This window comes from Bos indicus, chromosome 7 (genome assembly GCF_029378745.1).
Source record: "Bos indicus isolate NIAB-ARS_2022 breed Sahiwal x Tharparkar chromosome 7, NIAB-ARS_B.indTharparkar_mat_pri_1.0, whole genome shotgun sequence".
NCBI lineage: Eukaryota > Metazoa > Chordata > Mammalia > Artiodactyla > Bovidae > Bos > Bos indicus.
Window position 1 is genome coordinate 86,762,759 of NC_091766.1, and position 19,740 is coordinate 86,782,498.

Genomic DNA, 19,740 nt, shown 5'->3' on the forward strand with positions numbered 1-19,740 from the left:
CTTCCCCGTCTCCTGGAGCTTGCTCAAACCTATGTCCATGGAGTCAGCGATGCCATCCAACCATCTCATCCTCTGTCATCCCGTTCTCCTCTTGCCCTCAATCTTTCCCAGCATCAGGGTCTTTTCCAGAGTCAGCTCTTCGAATCAGGTGGCCAGAGTATTGGAGCTTCAGCATCAGTCCTTCCATTGAATACTTAGAGTTGATTTCCTTTAGGATTGACTGGTTTGATCTCCTTGCAGTCCAAGGGACTCTGAAGAGTCTTCTCCAACACCACACTTGAAAAAATTATCCCATTATTTTATATGCTCTTTTCTCTATATTCTATCCTTTTTTTCTTCTTAATGCTTCAGTAAAGATGCTTTCTATGGCAGTTGCCCATTATTAGGTTTTTAAAAATATATCTAGTCTGCTGTTACTCTTACATATTTAGTTCTTAATTCTGTAAATTCAGTTACTTTTTAATCATTCCAATTTTATGACTAAACTCTAGCTTTATCTTTTCACATATTTTCTTAGATTATTAGTCTTTCTTTTTAAATTTCAAATTTATTCACCTGTGCATCTGAGATTGATAGTTTGTAACATTTTTCTTCGTTTGATCAGTGTTTTTAGAATTTCTCCAAGTTATTAGTCTTTCCAAGAGCCAATTTTTTTTTCCTGCAGTTTTATAGTGCATCTTTGTTTTATTTTGCAGTATGTATAAAAAATTACTCTTTAGTTACCAAAAAAAAAAAAAAAAAATTCCCTTCTACCATTGACTTTCAGTTCTCTAGTTAAACTTTCTAAGATCAACTTAATCAGTTTTTTTGGATATTTAACAGATAAACTTTTTAGAACCTGTCTTATACCAGGCACTGTTCTAGATGCTTAAGATAAATGAATGAATAAATGAAGATACTTTGTTTTTTGGAGATTATATTTTCCTGGGGGAAAGATATAAATGTAAATTATATAAAATATAGAGGAGATAAGTGCCATGATTAAAAAAAAGGAGACGAAATTGAACAGGATTAAGGGGTATTGATAGTGCCAGAAGGGAGTGTGCAAATTTTAATTAAGGTGGTCAGAATAGGACTCATTGAGGAGATTTTGTACTTGTGTATATTTGGATTATTTTTTTTAAGTGGTTGAATGGTTTTCTGTTGGATGTACATAATTTATTTAATTAGATCTCTAGTTATTAAATAAGTTTTATCTATCCTTTTGGTATTGTAAACAGCTATAATAATGGTCCTTGAGTGTGTTATATGAGCACACGTGTGCCTTTAAAATTTTGCTTTTTATCTTGACATATGAAGTTTTTGTGCTGTCAAATCTCAATCTTTGTATTTTTTTTTTCTTTTTTGGCTTTTCAAGCCTGGATTATCATGTATTAAGATTTATATTTAACCTGTTTGATTTAAAAATAATAATTTAATTTCTCTGGCACTTGTTTTGTATATTTTGTTTGGGAATCATTGCTTGATTACTTTCTAAACAGCTAATTGATTATTGCAGGACTGTTAATGAATACTTTTTGTATATTCAGTTTTTATGTGTCATAGGGTCCTTTTCTAGAATTGATGTGCATGAAATGGTTGAAAGATGTGCTGTTGGTAGTGTGTGATGGAAGGAAGTCTTTAGGGGGAAGAGAAAGGGCGTATATGTAATGTTTTGACTGGAGTAAAAGCATGGGTTACTCACGGTAGCAAGTCCTGTCAATGAGCTTATTGATGTTGAAGGTCAGTTAATGATTGGCTGATTAGAAGTTCATTTCTTTGTGTATAATTTAGACTTATCCGTAAAACAACCCTAAATAACTGCTGAAACTATTTCAGAGGTAAAGAATGTAGCACACATCAAGGAGAAACTAGGGAATTTTAAATGATTTTAAGCCTGTGAGTCAACTGAAGAAAAATTAGTAATCTAAAGAAAATGGAATTGATCATTAAAATATTAATAAGTAGAAGAAAGATTTCAAAGCTCAAAAGTTAAAATCTGAAACATATCAATAACATTTATGTTTGAATGAATAAAGTATTTGGAAATAGGGTGCTTTGTAACTGAGTTGATCTTATATACAAACAATGACAATGCCAACTTCATAACTAATAGAATCTGGGTGAGGTTAGCGTAAAGATATAGAGAGGGAAGAATTAAATTTTGGGTTACACTATTGATAGTGGCCTTGTCTTCCATTTAAAAGATGGCAGACAGGCTTAGCTCAGATGGTTTAGGTTAGAATAGCTTCCCTAGAATAGACTCTTGTAGTCTGCTTTGACTAGGATATTGACTTCAGAACTTGTGGTTCTTTGAGACCCTTTGGAGTTCTGTAAAGGTTTTCATAATACTAAGCCATTATTTGCCATTTTTACTTTGTTGACATTTGCACTGATGGTGCAAAGCAGTATTTCTATAACTTCAGTATAAATAAATGTAGTGTCACCAAACTGTACTAGATTTCACCACTACCATATAGTTGTAAAGAAAAAAACAAAACAAAACAGTTTCAATTAAGAATGTCTTTGGAGCAGTGAAAATTATTAGTTTTATTAATTTGCAATCCTGGAGTGCATGTCTTTGATTTTTCTTTCTCGCAGCACTGATTTTCCTCTGCTGTATGTGGGTTTTCTCTGGTTGTGGTGAGCAGGGGCTACTGGCAAGTCGTGGTGCATGGACTTCTCACTGCAGTAGAGCTTCTGTTGCAGCACATAGGGCTCTGGGAGCCTGGGCTTCAGCATGTGAGGTGGGGGCTTCAGTAGTTGTGCTGGGGGGCTTCAGTAATTGGGGCGCATGGGGCTTCAGCCGTTGTGGTGCAGGAACTTAGGTGCCCCACAGCAACTAAGGTCCTGTGGGATCTTTCCAGACCAGGGATGGAACCTGTGTCCCCTGTATTGGCAGGATTCTTAACCACTGGACCGCCAAGGAAGTTCAGGCATATGTCTTTTCAATATTTAGTGTGATAAAATGGAAAACTCGTAATGCTACATCCCTAAGTACACTGTCTTGAAAAGCAGTTGTGTGGTTATTTGAGTTGGAGCTGAACTGGCCGCTTCTTTTATGGCACACTATCTTACTATGGTTGGTCAGACTTGAGTATTTGATAGAAGTTTTTTGGGGGGAAAAGAACAAAGTGAGCCCCTTAACAACTGACAGTGTTTGGTGCTTTCAAGCAGAATTTGAGCATTCAAGTAAATATTAGAATTTTGGAAACCTTGTTATCTGCACTATAAGTTTGAGAGCTTTCTAAATACTTAAATGCCTTTTCCAATGACATTTTTTCTGGGCAGAGATTTCTTGTGGCACTATAAAACTGCTTAGCATTTTTTCAAAATATAACAACTATTTGGATGAAACATTACATACTGTAAGCTTCATATACTTTATATGCTATACTCATATACAGACTGTGTATAGTTTAAGAGAGATTTTTGCAGCTTGTTTCCAAAGAAAAAAATCATTTGTTAAGAATTTGTCTCATGCTCCAAGATAAAGTGGCATGCTTATATTTAAATTCCTAATATATTTAAAATAATACCTCTGATGTTAATAATTTAGACTCTTTTCTTGGGCTAAGAAAAAATGTCAGTTGACAGGCATCTCCAAAAATTTCAGGTCAATGTTTAAATAAACCATTTATTTGAAACGCTAGCCAACCCGTAAACTACAATATATTCTTCACATATGCAATTATAATAGCTAGAATTAGCAACAAACATGACATCTTACTAAAACAAAACAAAAATTAAAACCTTTATGCTGAATTCTAGAACATGACTGTGGTCAGCAAGAAAACATGTAAAATATGCACATGCGGTGCTTTGTATTTCTTGAAGAAAACCTACCAAACCCAGAGTCACGTCAGTTTTTTGAAAGCAGTGCCACTTTTCCTTCATAGTTACACTTACTACCTGAAGGGATTTATGACACCCATGTTATATTGGTGGTTGTTGCTGAAGGTTCCTAAAACCACCCTCAGATTCAGTGATTTTCTAGGGGGACCATCAGAACTTGGCAAAGCTGTTGCACTCACTGTAACAGCTTCGTATAGCCAAAGGACACAGATTACAATCAGCTAAGAAAGAAAGTGCATAGGTCAGAATCCAGGAGAGACTAATTGCAAGCCTCTGGTTGTCCTTGCACAATGGAGTCAGATAGATAGTTCTTAATTCTCCTGGTCACAGTGTGGGGCAGGATGTATGAAGTATTGCTGATCAGGAAAGCTCACCTGAGCCTTGGTGTTTAAAATTTTTATTGAGGTTTAGTCATGTAGGCCTTATGCCCCCTTGTGGCTGACCTTTTTTTACTCCATCAGTTTGACTTCAGAGGTGAACCAAGTCCTCCACTGCAAATAGTGTAAATGGTCTGGCATGGTCCAAGGTTCTCAATAAACAAAGACATTTTTAACTGGACAGGATTTTCAAGTGCGTTGAGGTTATCTCCTAGGAGCGAGGCAAAGGGGAGATAGGCAGTTTAAACAACCCAGGCCAACTGTGTAGTTGTCACACAAAGAAAGTGATATTTTTATATTATAAAATAAAACATGTTAACATTTGGAAGATCTTCATAACTCAGTGAACCAATATTGCCAGGTGGCTAGCTAGTTCACAATGCTACAAAATGTATATGAATAAATGGCATACCAGTGGATTTTATTAGCAGTGTATGGAACATTTCTGGGTGTGGTTAGAGTCTACATTTTAACTTTTAAGTAGCTACATCGAATAGCCATTTTCATAACTTATGAACCAAAACAACCAACAACTGATTGAATTCAGAAACAGATATGAGAATCCGGCTCTCTTAAGTTAGCTATTAAAGAGTATATGCAAATGTAAAATAATGCTACTCTTTTCACTAAATATTCTTTTGGAACTTGTCTTACATAAGGAATATGTTTTTTATATTGACAGTAGTAACTATTATGTGTTCATTTCAAATATTTGCTATTGATTTAAAATTTTCTGTTTCAATTTTTATTAATATTTATAGAAAGAACTTACATAAGCACATTTCTTGGGGGTCAAGTAAGTTTTTAAATATGTCAGAGGACCTGGAGACCAAAAAACTGGTCTAGAGGTAATAGAAGGACGAGATGAACAGCTAAATTAAGGGACGAGTAGGCTTGTAACTGGGATCTCAGATAGCTAAGTAGGGATTTGAATGTTCTCATGAATCTTCAGTTCCATCCTGTCACCTTCATTCTTTGTTATTACAGACTGGCTCTAACAAGTAGTGGAAAACCTAGCAAGCATAATGAACAAAGATTCTTTCTTGCATCTGGTAGCATTTGCCTTCAGAAGAAGACTGATTTTCACTTTCAGTGTGAAAAGCCCTGCTTGTACCCTGTACCATGGCATGACCAGTATTGACTGGGCTACATTCTTCAAAGAAAACTCCTCAGGAGCTGTGTTGTTGTAAGTGGGGGAGAAACAGTAGCCAGAGGGTGGTGTGAGTGTTGAGTGATTTTCCTGAATGGGATGGGTGCCGAGTATCAGCATCTTCGAGTGTCAGAAATTTGTATAGATTGCCAGTATTGTGGGAGCTCAGAGCAGGAGAGGTTGGGGTATTCAGATGAGGAAACTTAATATCTGCTCAGTTTCTCTTCTAGGAAAACAGATATAACCACAAGGCATCATATACTAGATGATTTTTAGATCAAACCATCACGTGGGGCAGAATGGTCTTTGGGACATGCCATTGAGGAGGTGGAATTTGCGCTCTGCCAGGAGGCATGGTGTTCCCTGGAGGGAAGAGTGATAAAAAAATCTCTAGAATGGAGGTGGGAGGACAGTGCAGGTTGAGGAAATAGCTTGAATGGGAGAATGCAAGGCATTCACTGTGTGAATTCCAGTCAGGGATTATGACTTGAAAATTTCAGTGTAGGCAGGAATTTTTGACAAATTTGTTTTTCTTAGCTTCCCACCTGTCAGTGCCTACGATTGTGCCAAGTGCTAGAGTAGAGGACTGTGAAGATTACTTAAATGTCCCAGTATCCTCAAGTACTTTTCAAATCTAATGGAGAAAACAGATATGAAAGTGACTGACTATATTGTTGTTGTTCAGTAGCTAAGTTGTGTCCAGCTCTCTGCAACCCCATGGACTGCAGCATGCCAGGCTTCCCTGTTCTTCCCTATCTCCAATATTTTGCTCAAGCTCACGTTCATTGAGTTGGTGATGCCATCCAACCAACCATCTCATCCTCTGTTGCCCTCTTCTCCTCTTGCCGTCAAGTCTTTCTCAGCATCAGGGTCTTTTCCAAGGAGTTAGCTTTTCTCATTCAGGTGGCCAAAGTATTGGAGCTTCAGCATCAGTCCTTGTGTTGAATAGTAAGTATTGATTTCCTTTAGGATTGAATAGTTTGATCTCCTTGCTGTCCAGGGGACTCCCAGGAGTTTTCTCTAGCACCACAATTTGAAAGCATCAATTCTTCAGTGCTCAGCCTTCTTTATGGTCCACTCTTACATCTGTACATGATTGTCTGAAAAACCGTAGCTTTGATTATACAGACCTTTGTTGGCAAAGTGATGTCTCTGATGTTTAATATACCATCTCTGACTCTGTGACCCCATGAACTGTAGCCCACCAGGCTCCTCTCTCCATGGGGATTCTCCAGGCAAGAATATTAGAGTGGGATACCATGCGCTCCTTGGGATCTTCCCAACCCAGGGATTGAACCCAGGTCTCCCACACTGAAGGTGGATTCTTTAATCATTTGAGCCACCAGGGAAACCCAAGAATACTGGAGTGGGTAGCTTATCCCTTCTCCAGGGGAACTTCCCGACCCAGGAATCAAACCAGGATCTTCTGCATTGTAGGCGGATTGTTTACCAGCTGAACTACAGGGAAGCCTGACCTTTGTCGGCAAAGTGATGTCTCTGATTTTTAATTCACTATCAAGGTTTGTCATAGCTTTTCTTCCAAAGAGCAAGCGTCTTTTTAATTTCATGATTGCAGTCACCATCCACAGTGATTTTGAAGTCCAAGAAAAGAAAGTCTGTCACTGTTTCCATTGTTTCCCTAATTGCCATGAAGTGATGGGACCAGAGGGCATGACCTTCATTTTTGTAATGTTGAGTTTCAAGCCAGCTTTTCCACTCTGCTCTTTGACTGTCATCAAGAGACTCTTTAGTGCCTCTTCACTTTCTGCCATTAGGGTGGTATCGTCTTCGTATCTGAGGTTGTTGATATTTCTCTTGACAATCTTGAGTCCAGCTTGTGCTTCACGTCGCCCAGCATTTTGCATGATGTATTCTGCATAGAAGTTAAATAATCTGGGTGACAATATATACCCTTGATGTACTCCTTTCCCAATTTGGAATCACTCCATCTTTCCATGTCTGGTTCTAACTGACGCTTCTTGACCTGCATACAGATTAATCAGGAGGCAGGTAAGGTGGTCTGGTATTCCCATTACCATCTCTTGAGGAATTTTCTACAGTTTGTTGTGATCCACACAGTCAAAGGCTTTAGCATAGTCAGTGAAGCAGAAGTACGTGTTTTTCTAGAATTCCTTTGCTATCTCTGTGATCTAACGAATGTTGGCAATTTGATCTTTGGTTCCTCTGCCTTTTCTAAATCCAGTTTGTACATCTGGAAGTTCTTGGTTCATGTACTGTTGAAGCCTAGATTGAAGGATTTTTAGCATTAACCTTGCTAGCATGTGAAATAAGTACAATCATATGGTAGTTTAAACTTTGTTTGCCATTTCCCTTCTTTGGGCTTTGAATGAAAACTGACCTTTTCTAGTCCTGTGGTCATTGCTGAATTTTCCAAATTTGCTGACATATTGAGTGCAGCACTTTAGCAGAAGCATCTTTTCGGACTTTTAAATAGTTGAGCTGGAATTCCATCACCTCCATTAGCTTGGTCTGTGGTCCTAAGGCCCACTTGACTTCACACTCTAATGTCTGGCTCTAGATGAGTGACCACACCATCGTGTGTAACTATATTATAATAAGACAAAATATCAAAAAAAATCGTGTAAGAAATAAGCTGGAGCTTGATAGAAGAAGATTAATTATGACCGGAGGTTCAAGGAGATGGCACTTGTGATAGGCATATGATGAATGGCATGAATTTCTGAAGACAGTAAGGACATTTCAAGCCAAAGGAAGAGCATGATCAAAGGGATAGAGGCTTGAAAGTATGCATTTGATGTGTTTAGGAAGCGACAAATGGTCTTGTGAAGAGTGGAAAAGAATTCAGTTCTTTACTGAAAGGACTGAATTCTTTACTGAATGTCATGTCAATAGTTTGGATTTTATTCTTTTAGCAATGGGACCATTTCAGTTTTTTGAGATGCAGGTCAGGCATAGCTGTTTGGGGAAGTGTTACCGCAGATAAAGGAAATAGAAGAGCAGGAATTACTACAGGACATGATAAGGAAGGATATTGACAGTGGGAAAGGAAAAGATTAGATAAATAAAAGGAATTTGGGATTGTCCAGGCTTTTTGACCAGTTGGATATGAGATAAACAGAGGACTAAGAGCTACTGATGAGAAGTTTCCACTAGGTTGAACAATGTGTAATTTTTTTTAACCTTAAAAATATAGCAATATATAGTTTTAGTTAATAATTTGGGAGAGTGGATTGATGTATAACATAAGTCAAGATGAGAACCAGGGGAGAAGGAAGAGAAAGGATGTGGGAAGTATTATGGTGAGGTCATTTTTTGATGTGTTGAATTTGACTTATCAGTTGAGATATCCAGGTTGAAAGGTCCAGCAGTTGGAAATGCAGGTTGTCAATTATGGCTGGCTGTAGAGTTAGGAATGATTTCTGTTGAAAAATACTGTATTATACCAGGTGAACCTGATGGTTATGTGTTCTAGATCATATATACTCCTCATATTTTGGAGATGCTAAAGAAAATCCTTTTGAATATTATACATGTTGTTGAGTGCATTATATTGGGAATTAGGCAGAATGAAATTATTTAAAATACAGAGTTTTATATTAATATTAAAATTGATGTATTGTTAAAAAAGGGATGTTTTAATTTTCATAGTCACTGTGTTTATAAATAAGTACAGAATTATTTTGCAGCTCTTATTAATCTTAGGGGCAAAAGCTTTCTTTTTAATAAATGTTGTGTTTTTAAAGAAGTAGCTATCTTCTAGGGTTTTCAGAGAATGTCTCAATCTGAAATTATTACAGAGTACAGTTTGTCTCCTGTTTTGATTTGAGAGAGGGTTAAACAGCTGTTGGTGTTATGTTTTATGTACTTAAACAAGGAGCAGTTTCAGAACAATAGTCTTTTTTTCCATTGTTTTTATCTAATAGTAATCAAGCAAATTAAATACTTCCTAGCAATTATGGGTATTTGTCTTGCTTAAGAATCAACATTGATATGAAATTGAATATACTTCAGGTAAAAATAAAATTGAATATACCAGGTAAAAATAATTTTTAAAAAATGAATACAGGCTAATCCTTTGATTTCTGTTAGTGGAAGTTCAAAAATTTAATCAAATTTTTCTGTGACTTCTTAGGTAATTTGCTACACAATCTATAATTTTATTAACTTTTAGAAAACATGCAAGACAGATGTTCAAATCTATCAAAGTAGGAAATAGAGGAAATGGAAAACTAGAGAATAGTTTGCATGTTTCAACTCCAGTGATGTTGGAGATGCAGTTTGCAAGTTGACAGAAGTGTTATGGCTAGAGAAATAGGAAGGAGTCAGTTTTGCTTTTGAAATTTTGAGTCTGCTAACTGCTAAGTCGCTTCAGTCGTGTCCGACTCTGTGTGACCCCATAGATGGCAGCCCACTAGGCTCCTCCATCCCTGGGATTCTCCAGGCAAGAACACTGGAGTGGGTTGCCATTTCCTTCTCCAATGCATGAAAGTGAAAAGTGAAAGTGAAGTCGATCAGTCGTGTCCGACTCTTAGTGACCCCATGGACTGCAGCCCACCAGGCTCCTCCGTCCATGGGATTTTCCAGGCAAGAGTACTGGAGTGGGGTGCCATTGCTGTTGCCATTAACAGTATAGAGGAGTAAAGCAGAAGGGGTATGTGGATGTATGTGTTTGCTTAAGGATAGATGCTGACCTGTAGTTGCCTTAGGGCTTCCCAGGTGATGCAGTGGTAAAGAATCCATCTGCCAGTGCAGGAGACACAGGAGACATGAGTTTGATCCTTGGGTCAGGAAGATCCCCTGGAGTAGGAAATGGCAACCCACTCTAGTATTCTTGCCTGGAAAATTCCATGGACAGAGGAGCCTGGTGGGCTACAGTCAAGAGGGTTGCAGAGAGTCAAACATGGTTGAGTGCATGCACACACACGCAGAGTCACCTTAGTTGAAATTTCTTAGAGGGTACTTGGTAACATAGAAGCTTAACAGGAAAGTCAGCCTTGGAAGAATTTGGGAATCATCATCACAGAAGTTATGCTTTGAGCTTAAGAGATACAGATATTTCCATGAGTAAGAATAGAGAAATAGAAATTTCTGAGGAAATAAAGACCAAAAAAACCATAGAAAATAAAAATGTAGGATGACCTTTGGCTTAGTTGCATTATCTTTTCATCTCCTTAAAAAAAAATGTTAAATAGGAAACATATTTTGAAAAAGCATAGGGAGGAAAACTAAAACAGTGCCTAAACATGGTAGGTGCTTAAATATTTGTTGAATGAATAAAGGTAATTTGTTTAGGATATAAGGGACGTATGTGCTGTGCTTAGTTGTTCAGTCGTGTCCTACTCTTTGTGACCCCATGGACTGTAGCCCTCCAGGCTCCTCTGTCCACGGGGATTCCCCAGGTAGAAATACTGAGGGTTGCCCTGCCCTCTTCCAGGGGATTTTCCCAACCCAGGGATTGAACCCAGGTCTTCCGCATTGCAGGCAAATTCTTTACATTCTGAGCTACCAAGGAAGCCCAAGAATACTGGAGTGGGTAGCCTGTCCCTTCTCCAGGGGATCTTCCTGACCCAGGAATCCAACCAGGGTCTCCTGCATTGCAGGGGGATTCTTTACCAGCTGAGCTACCAGGGAAGCCCTTATAGGGACATATAGGAGAGAGTAATGGACTCGTAGTGGAGAACTTTGAGTGACATATTCTGATATCCCTAGCCCAGGAGATTATTGTTGAGAGCAGATGAGTGGATCGATCCGAGAATATTTTGAACTTTTAAAATGTTCTTTGAGGTACTGAGAGAGTTCAACAAGTGAGGTCTTAAGTCTAGTCTAATTCAGGAGGTTATATTCTTTCCATATTATCTGATAAGAGTTAGACTTGCAAAGTATATTTTGAAAGTTTAAAATATTTTCATGTTCCCATATCTGTATATAAGCTTTTTTTGGCCTTTGCTTGCCTTTACATTTTCCCTCTGCCTGTGACATCTTTCTCCCATTCTCAGTCCTTTGCTTTCTCTGAATTAGTTGCTCCTTACCTTGTAGGTTTCCATTTAGCCATCAGTTTTTTTCAGAAGGTGCACACTAAAATGCTAAGACTGAAGTTTTCCATTTGCCCCCACATTCTAGTACTTGATGTACCAGATCACCGTTGCCTGTTTTGTCTGTATTCTCCTCGAGATCAGAAACCGTAAACTTACACGTAGTGGTGTTCTGTGGTGGTAACTTGTTTTTCTACCAGGTAGTACAGTGCTTGGCGCTTAGTTTGTTGGCCATGGACTAAAGACCATGCCAGACTGAAGTTTGCTTTTAAACTTCAGACTCGGTATTTTAAAGATGTATCTTAAAATACAGGTTAAGAAATGTTGTAATTACAGTAGGTAGCCACTGAATCACCATACCCTCCAAAGTTTTAGATCTAACACTGTGAAAATTTTTAAGTATTTTTAAGAAGAAAAACTGCCCTTCAAGATAGTTTACAACTGTGTTACAGTAATGCATTCATTGGACCAGATAAGTGGTCACGAATCTCATTTTGTTGCCCCTTTTTTGTGTTCTTAGTTACTGGCATGAACTATAATTGTTGAAGTTCTAAGGAAAACTAAACTGTAAAAAATGGTAGTTTTCTGATAAATGAAATTCCACAGATATAATAGCTGGAAGATGTGAGGTAGGAACTGTTAGTCTCCTGCTGGTAAGTATTATGCTTTTCCTTTTTTTGGTTACTTTTAAAAAATGTCTTTAACGTGTTTGATTAGTGTACAGCATTTTTGGAAATGGTATGGCTCTCTCTGCCTTTCATTATCTGTTTTTTGAAGTGACAGGAGTTAGGTTAGTGAGAACGAGACTATCTTGGTTGAGTGTACTTCACTTTAAATTTTTGATTGCATAAGCATCATGTTATTTGGTCCTACCTTTAGTAGGATCAGTCTGTCAGTAAACTGAATTTGTGAATATATAATAGTGCTGTTTCCTTAAAACTACTTCTCCAGAACTTAAACCTCTAGGTCCAAAACCCTGTAAATATGTCACCTGTGGCAAAAGGAAATAGAATTTCTGCTCTTTTCATGAGCTAATTTGAGATACACAACCAGCTGCATAGACACACACACACACACACACACACACACACTGCTTATTGCCTGAACATACAAGTATACTCAAGAGGGCGAACATACACATGAGTATTAATTTTACTGTAGTTGGTCTAAGGATACTACAGCTCTTAGACTTAGTCTAGTGATTGTTCATGTGAATTACTAGTGACCAGATTTTAGTCTGTCTGCATAGTGATATGGGGGAAAAAAAAGACTGAATAAAATCGTTTACTGTAAGGTATCTTTACTTTCCCCTCTAAAAAGTCCATTTATTTTTGTTAACCACCAGCTTACACTGTACAACTGTAAGAAATGTGTTTGTTAAGAGGAAATGGAAGTTGCAGGAGGTTTATAGTAGTTTTAGCATATGTTTTTAGTTTATGTCTTACCGGTCTGAAATAACCAATTTAATTTCAGAAAGGACGGCACATGAGAAAATCTGCTTAACACATCTTTGAGAGTTACAGAAAAACTCTGGTTTGTGAGACGACCAGGCACACAGCGTTCCAGGTGACTCAGGTGACAAGAAATGTTCTGGCAGTTAGATTCCTGCACATGTTTCTCTGAGAACTTCGGTGCCTGTCAGCGGCATAACTAGGAGGAATAGCCTGGTGGAAAGTAAAAGTGACCTGCTAGGAGCTTCAGTGTAGTTTCCTTTTTAGACAAAGGATGTTTGTTGATAGTGCTATTTTAATTGTTTTCTACTGAGTAGACAGTTTCCATTTAGTATTGCCAGGTTAGTTAAATAGTTCGAGTTAAGTGTCTGTCTATATTCACACCAGGTTGCTTTCTTATTGTACAGATTTCTTCATTATTCTCCCTGATTAGCCTCTCCAAAGTCCCTTAAACATACTGCACCAGTGTAAAACATGCGTTTATAAAAACATTTATGTGATTCTAGATTTAGAAATATGATGATCCTGTAGCTTGCCCAACTTGTCTTTTCTAGTTAACTTACTTAATATGTTTCATGTCAGATGTTTTATCTTAGATATAGTGATTGTGTAGTGTCTACTATGTCTGCTTGTAAGATTTCTTAACAAAAAATGGCAAAACTAGCTGAGAAAAACATACTTACTTCTTAAATTTCCTGCTGTTTCTTTTTCAAATCTTCCTTAAAAGAGAGACAGAACATGAGAGAGGGATAGCTTACTTTTAAATAGGAGAACATTAGATATTTTACTATTAAAGTATTAGGCAAATTTAAGTCACAGTATCTCAAATGCATGTTGTCCTTGCTATCCCTCCAAAAAATATATCCACGTTGGGGCAGAATGAGGCTATTTGAGGGCTTCTAGAAGCCTAGAATTGCCAGGAGGAATGAGAGTATTCCAGTGTCAATTAATATGTGTGATCTGTAAAGTTCAAAGAGATGTTTTGGGAAAAGAAATTTCCTCTTAAAATCAGTATTTTAGTAGAAACAAAGATTGGTATTTCCTGTCCTCATCCCAAAATTAGATGGAAAGTAAACAAGACTGGAAAATAGGAAGATAACTGAGGCTTAGGTGATCCACAAATTCAGCAGTCAATTAGTATACAATTTGAGATTTTCATTGATGACGTTGATTTAGTCTTGTAGTCTGTGTATATTGTTTATAATTTATAGGTATCAAGTTTTGTATGTATTTATTTATAATAAATTTATGCAACCTTCTGTGAAGTTAGTTATTATGTGCCTATACAGCCTGTGGTAGTGCTTTTTCATTTTTATGTATTTCTCTGAAGGAGTTTAGGACAAATATTTAATATATTTTAAGGCTGAGATGAAGATTATTTTCCCCCCTTTTTACAAGTGATGGTAATGAGGTACAAAGTTTAGAGACTTGACCATGATTATGGAGGTTTCTGGTAAGTCCTAGTCTCACCAGTCCATTTAGTCTCTTGGAGAAGGAAATGGCAACCCACTCCAGTATTCTTGCCTGGAGAATCCCAGGGATGGGGGAGCCTGGTGGGCTACCATCTATGGGGTCGCACAGAGTTGGACACGACTGAAGCGGCTTAGCAGCAGCAGTAGCAACAGCAGCAGAGGTGCCATTGCAACCATCTTATCTGTGCAGATGCAGTTGAAATATTCTTGTTAGTATGATTCATCTTGATAATTTGAAGTGAACATAGATCAAGAAATTCTAAGTTTTCTGAGTAAGACCATTCAGGTTTTTTCCTTGAATCTCAGAGACTTGTAGCAGTGTAATGTTTGAACACTTTCGAGAATCACATTCAACTCCATATATGCTCATATGCCTATAATTTTGTTATAGTCGTAATCAAGAATTGACATGTTTTACCTAATGTATTCAAAACTTAAGGGATTTTTGCATAAAGGGACTTACTTATAATCAGGAAACAAACGTTGTTTATTTAGTTTTAAGTCTCTGTCTTGAACTGAATACGTGTCCGAATGCCAGAATCTTACGGAAAGTACTTAGATGTAAAAATTGAAAATCACAGATATAAGTCTTTAGTTACAGGTTTATTATAATGTAGGATTGTGTAATGCCTCATGAACCTCCATGTATCATCTTACAGTGAGCTTACAAAATGAGATTAAAAAAAATCTTTTAATTTTGACGTTTTCCTTAAAATACAACAGAAATTTAACATATCAAGTACACAAAAATACTTTGTTTCAAACTGTCCTTAATTTTGTCTCTATTGAACCTGTAAATCTGCTCTCTGTGTTAACTCCACTACTTCAGGTAATAAGGAATGTACCTGTTTGACATTCCAAAGTTGAACCATGTATTTTCACAGCTAAATAAACTTCGAGACTGGAATTTCAAAATTTTGTTCTGATCATCTGTAATTGAATTTTAGCTTTTCAAAGAGCTTTAAATGATCATTGGTCCAGGCCTTTCCTATTAGACTTTAAAAACCACAGATCTTAATAGTTAAATTTACTTGTCAGTAGCCTCAAAGACGGAGAAGGCAATGGCACCCCACCCCAGTACTCCTGCCTGGAAAATCCCATGGACGGAGGAGCCTGGTAGGCTGCAGTCCATGGGGTCGCTGAGGGTAGGACACGACTGAGTGACTTCACTTTCACTTTTCACTTTCATGCATTGGAGAAGGAAATGGCAACCCACTCCAGTGTTCTTGCCTGGAGAATCCCAGGGACGGGGGAGCCTGGTGGACTGCCATCTATGGGGTCACACAGAGTCGGACACGACTGAAGTGACTTAGCAGCAGCAGCAGCCTCAAAGAATGGTTGAAGTGAAGACTAGGATTTTAGAGGAAAGCAGTGTTTATTTGTTGTTCTGCTTCTTCCTCTAATACTAATGGTTTACGATTGTTTTTTTCCTGTTGAGTTACAGTGAAGCTCCAAGACTGTTTTTTCATTATTTGTCTTATACACAGATTTTCAAATAAATAGGTTGGGTTTTAGAAGAAAATTAAAAGTAATTCTTGTGAGAAGTTTTAAGTGTTTTTTTTTTTAAATAAACTAAGAAGTCAAGAATAGTAAACTTTCACTACATCAAGCTTACAGAAGCAGTCATAGTACTATAATAATTTTAACTGTCAATTTATGGCTAGATAATACGTCAATGTATTGTTAATGTAAATGTTTATTGTTTTCCTCTCAATGTTTCAAGTTAAGACTGTAAGTACCAAGGATAAATTTGGATGACTAATATAGTGAAAGTGTAAAAATATTTTATAACAGTTACTTTGTAGATTTGTTACTATGCTTATATGAAAATTCCAATTTGTTTATTTCAATCCATGTGGCTTTTATAGGCCTAGATTGGTAGTGTGAATGATGCTAGGGTTGTAGCCACTCATTTAAGCAGATTATCTAGTAGTATGGTAGGTAGAAGATAGTTAAATTGAGAGCAGGAAAATAGACAAAGTTATTATTTATTTTCCACCTGTTTGTTATATTTGAAGAGTTCAAATGTGTGGTTATGGAGTGGATCATCTTAAGACAAAAGGAAATAACCAGTTTCATATTGAAATGGAAAATTAGTAGCCTTCAGACAGCATCATTTCCATTTGTCCATCTTACTCTTATTTTTCTAATTAGGCATTTGATTGTAAGAAGTGTTTGTATCTTGAACAGACAGACAGTTCTAGGGGTTCGAGAGATGGGCTGAAATAGAAGAGGTGAATATGTGAGGTGTTTAGTTAAGCCTGAGCTTTATACAACAGATTAAAAAGTGAGTAAATGAGTTCATTATTTTTGAGAGACTAGGAAATTAAAAATAATTGAGTTAAAATTGGAATGAATGTTTCAGAGTAAAATGTAAATGTTACATGTAGGTATGCAAAGTCTGTCATAGTATGTTTTTCAATTACCAATAGTAATTTTATGGTTTCTATTTTTATTCTTATGTTTTAACTTTCTTTCTTAGGTGGTATCATGGAAAACTTGATAGAACTATAGCAGAAGAACGCCTCAGGCAAGCAGGGAAGTCCGGCAGTTACCTTATAAGAGAGAGTGATCGGAGGCCAGGGTCCTTTGTACTTTCCTTTCTTAGCCAGACGAACGTTGTCAACCATTTTAGGTAAGTCTTTATTCCTATTATGAGGCTACATCCTATAGCTGTTTTGCTGTAGTATTCATAAGTATACCTGCTTTAGTGACATTTAAATAATGGATAAAGAAATGTGTTTTCAATTAAATGATTTAATAAGTGTTTTAGAATAGATATTATTAATGCTTATATTTTTGTTTAAAAACAGTATTATTGGACTTTTTTGTGCTGATCATAAATACAGTTACTGCTTTTAAAGTACAAAGAATTACAAAGAAACTTTGGTAAAGCAGAAATGATGGATATTTTCAGATCACTGAGTGATAGAAAATGCAGAAACTGTATTTTAAAAGTGCCCTTTATTTCATTTTACCTTCTCTGTTCTGAAACTCTTTCTAGACATTCATTCAGTTAAACAGGTATCTGGATTTTCAAGTACAGCTATAAAACTCTGTATCAATATATTTATATATAGTGTTGTCTTTGATTTCATTTTTATGGGAGATGTTGAAAAAAATCTAGTGCCTGTAAAGTTAAATGAAAAAGTGTTTTATACCCTTAATTTTTAGATTTTAAAATATGCTTTAAAAGTACTATCATCACACATGTGGAATGTGAAATTATTATACTCTAAATATTTCAAGAGCTCTGTAAGCTACTTTTAGCCTAAGATAATTATTAAAATTGCTCTTTTGTCTTAAATATGGAAAGTAAGGAGAGGTATCTGAGGATGGATTTATAAATATTTTAATGAATTAAGTAATTGAGGTTTATAAGTCAGATACGTATTTCATTTCAAATGTATGCATATATCTTTTCAAAAAGAAATAGCCTCAACTAACTTGGATATGGTGAAGGTATTAATAAGTGGTATTTAAATACAGGGATGCAGGTAAAGGAAAAGTTTGAGAATTACAGATTTCTAATTTCTATGGAACTTGGTCTTAAAAATTGACTATAAAAGTTTTTCTTATATTGTATTTTTTTTTCCTGTACAAATAGGATTATTGCTATGTGTGGAGATTACTACATTGGTGGAAGACGTTTTTCTTCTCTGTCAGACCTAATAGGTTATTACAGTCATGTTTCCTGTTTGCTTAAAGGAGAAAAACTGCTTTATCCAGTTGCACCGCCAGAGGCAAGTAAAATGTCTTTCAAAACTTTATTATTTCACTTTACTAATAGGATTAGCTCTTGTTCAGATTCTCGTGATGTTTATTATATAATTAAAGATTTAATTCTGGTTGTAGTGTCAGAGCAAAATTGGCAACTTCTTTTAAAAGAGTGATTTTACTTTGTGTTTACCAGATTTTTTATCATACAGTATGGTGATACCCTAACAAATATTTCTTAGTAAATGAGGAGTAATTACTGATATCCTAGTACTAATGCTGAAGTTGCTCTAAGATTCTGAAATGTCTTGTGCATTATTGGAGAAAGGTTACTTTATATGTTCTGCAGTTTAGTTAAAATTAAGTGATAACTCATAATACCTTGTTAAAAACATTGGTTATACTGTTAAAAGAATTTTTGTAAAAACAAAAACATAACAAGATGAGCATTTCTAGGATTTGTATTTTTAGAGCCCCAGTAAAAAATAGTTTGATCTTGGGTTCTATAATGTGGATTTTTATTGAATTTTTATGTGGACATACCCAATTTGACTTTGACATAGAAAAGTGTTCTTCTGTAAATCAGTTTTTTTATGGTTTCTAGCCAGTAGAAGATAGAAGGCGTGTCCGAGCCATTCTCCCTTACACAAAAGTACCAGACACTGATGAAATAAGGTATTTTATAATATATTTTCATTTATAGGCATTTGAAACAGACTTTGAAAATTTGTAGCTCTTGGACTAGGAAGGTTTTGAAATTGAGGAAAGAGCATCCAGCAAAGCATGTCTTTAATGTTACATCCATTGTTCCTGTCTCCCTGTGTTGGCTTACCTGTTCAGACTGTGGATTTGGATCAGAGAAGCCACAGTGAAGATGACAGGAGAAGTAACTTAGCTTTTATTAGACTATCTTACAAAGTAAGGAGAGGGCTGTTATATTCAGTACTCTGTTTTAATTTGTATTACATGACATTTATGCCTCAGCTGTAAATGTTACTCAAGTGATTTAATTTTTATTTTACATTATGAGTGAATAATTTTATTGTTAATGGTATAAAACTATAGAACATAATAAATTTTGTTTTTTTATTATTATATAGTTTGTTTTTATTATGTCTGTATAATTTGATTTATTATATGAGTTGATAATGATCAAATTTACTATATAATTTGATAATCAATTATCAAATTATCTGTATCTTTCTGTAAGCTACCAGCTTTCTGATTTGTTTCTTACTCATAAAATGTTAAGGCTGCTTTTAATAATTACTGGCCCTGAGTTAAACCTTCTCATGGAAATCAACAGCAGCATTTAAAATGTAGTGATAACTTTCGGAAGGTACTAAAAGCCAAAGACAGTAAAACTGTTGGTGCCTTAGCACAAATCAAGACAGTGTAACAAATATATAGTGTTTTTCACTGCCCCATACTTGCAGTTAAACAAAATCGCTGGTTTCACTTATGACTGTTCTTGGTGAGATACGAAAGCATGTTTATTTTCTAAATCTCAACCTATGGCTACATATCTTTTTAATACCTTTGTAATGAGATGGGACATATTCACAAAGCACCTCTACTGTGTACCAAAGTTCAGTGTTTTGAGGAAAAGAGGTACATTGAGAGCTGAACCAACTACCTTTTTTGTGCACACCATTTTCACTTGAGAGAATAACTGACAGGCAAATTATGGTTATTCACACTTGAGTATCTGACCTTTTTTTAAGA

The 19,740-nt window shown here is 36.1% G+C and overlaps 1 protein-coding gene across 4 annotated transcripts in view; it reads left to right on the forward strand.

Moving 5' to 3' along the window:
- The window catches only part of RASA1 (RAS p21 protein activator 1), a 113,968-nt gene that overhangs the window by 41,856 nt on the left and 52,372 nt on the right, over positions 1-19,740 (forward strand). For 3 of the 4 annotated variants that reach the window (XM_070794014.1, XM_070794013.1, XM_070794012.1), the window contains exons 2-4: positions 16,781-16,933; positions 17,906-18,045; positions 18,624-18,690. In XM_070794014.1, the coding sequence (XP_070650115.1) occupies positions 16,781-16,933; positions 17,906-18,045; positions 18,624-18,690 (360 nt within the window). Of the gene's footprint in view, positions 1-5,198; positions 5,398-16,780; positions 16,934-17,905; positions 18,046-18,623; positions 18,691-19,740 lie in introns of all 4 variants that reach the window. The other variant, XM_070794015.1, reaches the window with a different exon arrangement.